General features: G+C 40.0%; 2 protein-coding genes across 2 annotated transcripts in view; one reads left to right on the top strand and one right to left on the bottom strand.

Moving 5' to 3' along the window:
* KLB (klotho beta) overlaps positions 1–206 on the top strand; it is an 18,229-nt gene extending 18,023 nt beyond the window's left edge. Inside the window, 1 exon segment of the mRNA XM_009872627.1 lies at positions 1–206. This exon segment is cut by the window's left edge and continues 32 nt beyond it. Coding sequence (XP_009870929.1) covers positions 1–206 — 206 coding nt within the window.
* Positions 207–3,091: 2,885 nt separating this feature from the next.
* RPL9 (ribosomal protein L9) lies at positions 3,092–7,834 on the bottom strand. The gene is made up of 7 exons (XM_009872626.1): positions 7,776–7,834; positions 7,577–7,692; positions 6,649–6,744; positions 6,188–6,320; positions 4,686–4,766; positions 4,098–4,216; positions 3,092–3,108 (listed from the first exon to the last, which is right to left on the bottom strand). The coding sequence occupies exons 1-6, from the start codon at positions 7,819–7,821 to the stop codon at positions 4,110–4,112; spliced, it is 579 nt and encodes a 192-aa protein (XP_009870928.1). The 5' UTR covers positions 7,822–7,834; the 3' UTR covers positions 3,092–3,108; positions 4,098–4,109.
* Between the last annotated feature and the right edge of the window lie 118 nt (positions 7,835–7,952).

Below are 7,952 nucleotides of genomic sequence, written 5' to 3'. Positions count from 1 at the left end.
CTGACTCTTCAGCCTGCAATCCCTCCACCCAAGAAAAGGAGTGCAGCTTCTGCTTGTTTATTTCTCAGAAGAAGCCGTTAATATTCTTTGCCTGCTGCCTTTTCTCTACCCTTATCTTGCTTTTATCCATTATTGTTTTCCACAAAAGAAAAAGGAGAAAACGATTTAAGGCAAAAAGTATCCAGTGCATCTGTGTTTCATTATAAAAAGGGGGCACGAGCCCACTTTCAGTGAGATCCATCACCGTCTGCATTCTACAGAGGACGATGCTGAACAGATGACTGTAGAAAAGCACTACGTGAGTCACTCCAGTCATACACACCCAGCGTTTCATTTGAAAATGGAAAGTAGCTGTAGGCACAGGAAAAAAAGCTGTGAAGTTGTTTCTGTGAAATTACTTTTATCACCTCCTGTACGTAGAAGATGATAAATTCATTTATTTAAAACAAACAAAAAAAACCACCAAACATTTTATGACTCTTCCCGTGCTTTGGAATAATCTTTCCAAGACTTTTGACTTGAAAAGAGATACTAAGCTGTGAGAACTGACATGCACTTTTCTATAGACCTCTAGACCAAAATGTCTTTTGATGTATATTCATGTTACAAATGTTGTTGAGTATGAAACTGCAGTTGTTAGCGTTTACAAATAAAAGTGTTATTAAAACCCACAAACTTTCAGCTAAGTACAACACAGAGAATGAAATGTCCTGAGCCAGTTTCTGAAGATACCGCTAGAAAAAATCCAAGTTAACTCCATTATCAACCAACACACCTCCGTCTCTTACAAACTGGGTGAGGCAGAGATTGGATGTTCACTTTAAGTAAATGTAACTGGACCCACAGGAGACAAGTCAAAAGAGTATACAATCACTATTTTTCATCTCCAAAACAGGGCAGCCCTAACAATTTTTACTAGCAGAGAACATAAAAATAAATAGTAACTGTTAATCCCCTCAAGAGAAGAGTAGTTCTAAATCACACTTTTTCATAGAAATAAAAGTGTGTTCTCATCTTGGCTCTGCTCAAGTGCCAGCAAGCCATGGGTGGGATAACACCGTGGAGGAGTTTATTGCTGTTGCCGCATTAAACAAAACCTATCCACCCAGGCATAATGCTCTTAAAGGATAAAGGAACCTGATACCCCTTTTAAATTTTTCAGGGACCAAACCCAGATGTTTCCCTTGGTCTGGTTTTGGTCATCCTGAAATGAGCCCATGAGCTTTTCTTCTCCCATGAACTGCACCGTCATTTAAAATTCATGTTAGCCTGCCTTTTCAGTCATCACATCAGATCATTGCTCCCCAGACAGGTACGACACACCTCTGCAGAAGGGTAAAGAAGCTGCTCTAGAACTGGAACAAAGGGCAGAAGAGCCACCGGTTAAATCCTTACTGCCTTCCAACCTCCTTTTCCAGGGGCCAGTACCATTTTCAAGACACAGTGAAAGCCCCAACCTGTTCCCACTGGAAGCTAGTTACCTCAGTATTAAGGTCCCCAAAACAGACAGACACACTTTATCTGTATCCCAGCACCTCCGAACAGATGAGGTAACACACAAGAAAGCATCAAACACCCGGTAAATGATCACATATTATCATAAAGTAAGCACTAAAGTATTACAGCCATTTAATAGAAATTCCGTGGAAGTGCTACCTTGAGGCTATGTGCAACTGACTGAACCCCAAACTGCCAATTCTCGATCCAACCTTGAGTCTCGGTTCATAAAAGCATGTGCATATACCTCCATTGTAAGTATGGGTTAACATCACAGAAGGTTCATGAATTAAAAAGGTTAAATACTAGTAAAATTTTGAGGGACTGGCCCATTTTACACTCCAAAATGTTCTACCAGCACTGCAAACAGCACACGCGTTGGAGGTGCTGAATCCTTCCACCACCCAAAGCCACAGACTAGTCATCACCCACAGCAGCCATCGAATGGCACCGATACAGGAAAACTCTTGAACTCTGCATGCACCACGGGAGCACAAAGAATTTCAGAAGACTCCTTTAGCAGCACAATTAGAACAGCGCAAGATCCCATCGTAACATTAGACAAGCCATGTACAAAGTCCACATCTGCAGTTCAGCATCGCTGCCTCCCCAGGCTCAGACACTGGTACCACACACCCCTGTTGAACTCAGAAGAATCATGCAAGTGGGTGCTTTAGGCAATTTTCTGAATTTCTTAGGCACAGGTGGATGCTTTCCTCAATATTAAGCTTTAGCTATTTGTGGCCAGGTATGTTTCTGCATTATCACAGTATTTCTGGGAGTTTTTTTCAAAACTGAATGAATGCACCAAGTGAATACGGATTTTACCGTAGCACAGAAACAGCACAACATCCCAACTACATGTTGCTACTTGGCAAGATGGATAACCAAGAAAAAACAGAGCTATATCCCCAGATGACACAAAACACTGTTGGTGAAACTCAGCAGTAAGCTCTGTCTGAACTCTGAGGTCAAGTCCTTGGCTTTCTTAATTGAGCAATACAGCTAAAGCATTGTATTTTCAGACTACATCTATCTCTCTATTCAGTTTAAATCGTCTTACAAATCTGGTCCTACTGATTCCAGTTTTCTTTTTAATCTGCTTCAGATACTGTCATCACAAGTCTGAATTCCCTTCCAGAAACTGTCCATGGAAATCAAGTTTCTGCAGTCTGAGGTTCTTAAATCATGTGGAAGAACACTAATCTCCTGTCTGTGAGAACAATGTTTTTGCTAGTTCTTAATGCTATGATTTAAAACTACCACTTTGTGGCTTTACACACTGGGTCCACACTCCACTGGCATGACGTTTCCAAACCATGAGACTTCACTCAGTTCTCAGACTGGTAAGGCAACATGTACACAGTGCTGACGTTATCTTGCATGACCCTGCAACAATCTGCTTCTCCAAATGCCGAAGATCTCCAACAGGTTCACACAATCACCATTTAGTTCTTTAAAAAAGAAAAAGAAAAGAAAAAGAGAGGCCAAGATATGAAATAGGTTTTATTTTATTAAAGCTCTCATGGTGTTCAGGTTTTGTATCAGATTAATCAAGCTGGTACTTGCTAATGTAATGTCCCATGGTTGTTTGTTTCAGGATCCAGACAACTGTAAATAAAAGTAAGGAGCTTTTAGAAAGATTTTTGCACTGCAAATATGAAATGGACATTAATAGCTCAAAGAATTTGCCTAATTTTGTTCAGACAGAATTACTTAAAGATGCCTTCAAAGACAACAGCTCATGATAGTTTAACAAGCTGGTAACAAGTTGTTCTATCTCCCAAGAACTCAGAACAGCAGTAAAAATAATTCTTCTAGTAGCTTGAAAGTGCCTGGTATGTTTAAAGAACTCATTTCATCTGCATCCTCTGTCTCAAGTTTAGGTTCAGAAGGCACAGAATAGTTATTTCATTTGCAACAGCCTGTTTCATCCTTCAAAAATGTTCTGTACCATGTACAGAACCATACACAGCTGAAATACTTCAAATTCTGTTTGAAGTTAAAGTTAAAATTCTTAAAATAACCCCCAAATCCTTGTACTCATCTTCAGTAATAAATGTACATACACAATGTAAACACTTGTCCTTGTTATACTGACCTTTGTTTGCAAGCATTTACACACAAGCGACATGGAAGACTTTTATCCAGAAATGGCATGCTGACCTTTTTTTTTTTTTTTTTTTGTGAAGTCAGCATCCAACCAGGAGGAACATTAGTCTAAGAAAAGTATTCTCTGTAAATAGCTGTAAACTAGTCTGTCATGCTCGGTTAGCCGGCTTTAAGTTCTCAGGCACTACCATAACCAGTGTTCTCCACCATAACCAGTGTTCTCGGCTTAGAACAGAGCACTTGAGTTAAACGTTTCTCCATGCAGCATGGTAATACTGAGTTGATGGGAGAAGAAAAATTGCTGTCAAGAGATACACCAGAATTTAGGTCTTATGATACCTCTTATGATGCCTTTTACAAGCACAACTACATCTCTGTTGGAAACCTGCTTAACCTCAGCCTTGTTAAAGCAGATAAACCCTGTCAAACCCCCAGATTGAGTAACCATCTCTACAGAGAAGACGGACCAATGTTAAAATGATACAAACCTATGAAGAGTTTTACTCATCTGCCTGCTGTACTGTTCCTTTCTCAGAGACATAGATACCATCCAAGAATTTCCTGATATCCTTGTTCTTGACTGTAGTGGCTTGCTGGATCAAGGCAGCTGCACACAAAGCAACACTGTTAGCACAAAGCAAGAGGTCCAAGCCAACTTGTAGCCTTTGTTTGCTCTCCAATGCATCAACTAACATGTAAAAACACCACTTGAAATCTTTGTCAGTCCTAACAAAAACACAACACGTGTCAATAAGCCTGTCTTGGCACTCAGGACAGTGAGTGTTTATTACTGCACATTTGTACAACTGAAAAGCTGCAAAGTTTTGTGCCAAAAAGCCATCAATATTGACTCAAAAAGGAAAAAAAAAACAGTCTGTGGAATTTTATAAAAACATCTCTAAGTTCAGAAAAGGCTAAGAAACTGTGAAAAGTAATTACGGTGACTAGAGGAAAAAAAAATAATCCCGAGCTGTCCTTTATCTCAGGGTTTGAGAAAATGACAATTTGCTAAGCTGACATCTCCAGGTAAAAGTGACTGTATCATTTTATCTTCCCATACATGTACTTTCACAAACCTGAATTGGAGACCAATTCAATGTCATTCCCTTCAAGGATCAGCTCATCTTTCTGGGCTTGAGATACTGCACAGGAAACACCTACAGAAAGGGAAACACACAACCTACATTGTTCATGAAGACATTAAATATACTCAAGAAAGAGTATTCATGTTCTGTCCCAATTTACAGATTCAGAAAGTAGCATTCTAGGCAATAATTATCTTCTACAACAATTTTGTTAGAAGAGTCCCCCAAATCCCTTCCAGGGTTGTCCTCCCTCACACCGTTTTGGAACTCAAAGATTAGTGCAAGTCATGCTCTGGATTGAAAGCAACTAAGTTCCATTCCTACCAAAGTGTTTCTACATCACAGCATTAATCACCAACATCACTGTACAAGCCAGAGGTTTTGCCAGTATGGCTTCGTCAGCTAGATGGTGCCATTTTCCACATTCTTATGTTCATTAAGACTAAACTGGAGTCATCCAATCAAAAGTCATTAAAAAAAACCAACCAACCCTGATCCCTTACATGTCAAGGACCATGTTTAAACTAGCAACACTGCAATACTCCTAAGAAGTTAATACTAGGACATTCAAGAATCTAACAGGAAGCTTCCATTTACAAGGAGAATAACACAAGCAAGTTTTTATAGCAAGTTTTTATAGTCAACAGACATCAGCTTTTAAGACAACACTTTACTATCCCTGAAGTAAATGCTGACTTAATAAAAAACAAATAATCAAACCCATCCTTATTATTCCACAGTAAATCAATAGTCAAAGCCACTGTAAGTGGCTCTGCACTGCATCTGCCAGTATTTTTGCACAAGTCTGACACTTTAATCTAAAGCCATCCCAAAACATCACCAATCACACTAAACACCCCCACTCGCACCTTCACCAGACTTTCAAAAAACAGATATGGAAGGTCTTCCCAATGGTCTTAACTATGCTTATGAACTTTCTGAAGTTTAACAAGCTCCATAAAATGCCTACTCTGTTAAAATATTCTGCTAAAACTCCAAGTATACAAGCCGTAACACCCAACAGTTAAGATTACAATTTTGAAGTTCATCATACTTGCTCCTAGACAACCAGGAAATTCAAAACACAACACTTCGAAGACGAAAAACATGATATAGTGTGAAACTAGTTCATGTACAATATTTAGAAAAGAAACACAAATCTGAAATAAAGCACCTGCAGTTTACCAGCTATAAACACTGTCAAGATCTCACAATAAGAAAAGTAAACACTGGACTCCTCATAACTTGTAGCACAATACCAAGCTCTAAATTAGTTGTTAGCTATTAAGTAGCTCTAACTACTCAAATTACAAAAGCATTACTAATAATAAATCTAAACAGTTGTAGAAGTATCATAAGATTACATACACTCAGACAGGCAAATGCTGCTTCAATAATCGTTCCCCATCTCCTGCTACTGGTGGCAGGACCCAAAGAAAATGGTTTAAACAGTCCAGTTAGAAACAGCAGAGCACAACTCCAGCGACGCTCACCTGGTCTCATACGCACTCGGCGAATGTACTTCTCTCCCAAGAAGTTTCGGATCTCCACAAGCGAGCCGTTTTCCTGTATAACCACGTTGATTGGGAAGTGAGCATACACGGACCTCATCTTGTAACGAAATCCCTACAGTAAAGAACATCATCAGATTATTGAAAGCAGAATGCAAATGGTAAAACAAATGCATAAAGATTACTAGAGACATCTAAACTCAAGTTATATTGAAAACAGTTTAACAAGGGCAAGCCTCTAAGCCCAAGAGACATCCAGAGTTTATTGTTCATGCTTTCTTCCACATATAGAACTTGTCTGATGCACAAGCAAGATTAAAAAAAAGACAGAAAGAAAGCTACCACCCTGGGTGCTTAGCAAAGCTCTCACTGAAGTCAAAGGCTGCCTGTTGCCCTCACTAACAAAAATTATGCGAGTTATCCTATTCCAAAATAAAACTCACCAGTGTAACACCCTTTATCATGTTCTGTACATGGCTGCAAATTGTACGAACTGTTGCCAGCTCCTTTCTGTTACCCCACCATTTGTCAACGCGCAGCTGCATTACGAGAAAGAAATAAAATTAGCAAAGCTTTCAGTTACACTTCAAAACTAAGCATGAAACACTTATGTGACAAACTAAGAGTGTAAAGTTCAAGTAAACTACTGAAAGGCCCTCCTAACAAAAACACAAAGGTATTTAGTTTCTTGGAAGGTGCAGCTACTTCAAGCCTTTTAAGTTCTAAAGTCCCAGATGCATCACAATTTTTTTCTTCATATCTTATTACTAACAAATCTTCAAGAAGGTGCGATAGATATTCTGACATCTTAATCTGAAAGATGCTAAACACTGAACAGGTTGTTCCAAAATCAATCTCTCAACTTTTTAATGGAACTGTGTGTGAGTCCAGTGCTTTAATGAAACACTAGGTGTTTCCAAAAAAGCAGCTGAAATCAGTCACTCTTCCCATTATTTTTTTTAAGACCATACAAACACATTATTCATTTATTTAGGAAACATCTGCTCTCCTGATGCAACTTGATAATACTGACAACTATGTCAGTAGATTTAGTTTTATCTAGCTAGAACTAGCCAGTTTATAAAACACAGCATACAACATTCAATCCCCTTCCCAATAACTGCCTGTAACCATAAAAGAAACTAATGAACAAATTTAGTCCAACACCACAGAACTGCAAGACTTTCATAGTGCCCAAGTAGATCCCAAAGTTCTACAAGACCAGCCTCTTCCAGAACACATAGAGATAAGCAAGAACTTCAATAACATACTCACAGCTAAACATCTGGGTTCAGTCTCTCACACTACCAAGAAGTTTTTAAACCATCAAGCAGAGAAACTGGGCAGAGAAGCAACTTTGGCACCGCTCACCTTCTTGTGTTTCTTTCCCAGGAGGGACAGCTCCACATTGATGTGGTTAAAATCCCTTCGCAAGGTTCCTCGGGGGCCCTTCACAATGACTGTCCGGCCCTTCAGCGAAACGCTGACTGGAAACCAAAGGCAGACACACGTTAACCCGGCTGCGGGCTCAGCACCGCGACACGCCTTCCCACGGCGCTGTCAGACGTACCTTGCTCGGGGATGTCAACGGTCTGGTTGCTGAGAATGGTCTTCATTCTATAAAGGACAAGCGGGAGAGAAGCTGCGGACCCTCGAGGCAAGGCCCTTTTCCCGCACTCTTCCCGGTCCTCCCCCGCGCCTACCCTGGAACTGCGCAACTACCGAGCGCCGGCCCGATGCCTCCCCG

This window comes from Apaloderma vittatum, unplaced genomic scaffold, assembly GCF_000703405.1.
Source record: "Apaloderma vittatum isolate BGI_N311 unplaced genomic scaffold, ASM70340v1 scaffold17507, whole genome shotgun sequence".
NCBI lineage: Eukaryota > Metazoa > Chordata > Aves > Trogoniformes > Trogonidae > Apaloderma > Apaloderma vittatum.
The sequence above is the reverse complement of the archived record's forward strand: the minus strand, read 5'-3'. Positions and strand labels throughout refer to the sequence as shown.

Coding starts and splice junctions, on each gene's coding strand:
- RPL9 (XM_009872626.1), bottom strand. CDS start 7,821: ATGAAGACCATTCTCAGCAACCAGACCGTTGACATCCCCGAGCAAG. Junction 6,745..7,576: donor TGGGAAAGAAACACAAGAAG/GTGAGCGGTGCC, acceptor CTCGTAATGCAG/CTGCGCGTTGACAAATGGTG. Junction 6,321..6,648: donor TGATAAAGGGTGTTACACTG/GTGAGTTTTATT, acceptor TCTTTACTGTAG/GGATTTCGTTACAAGATGAG.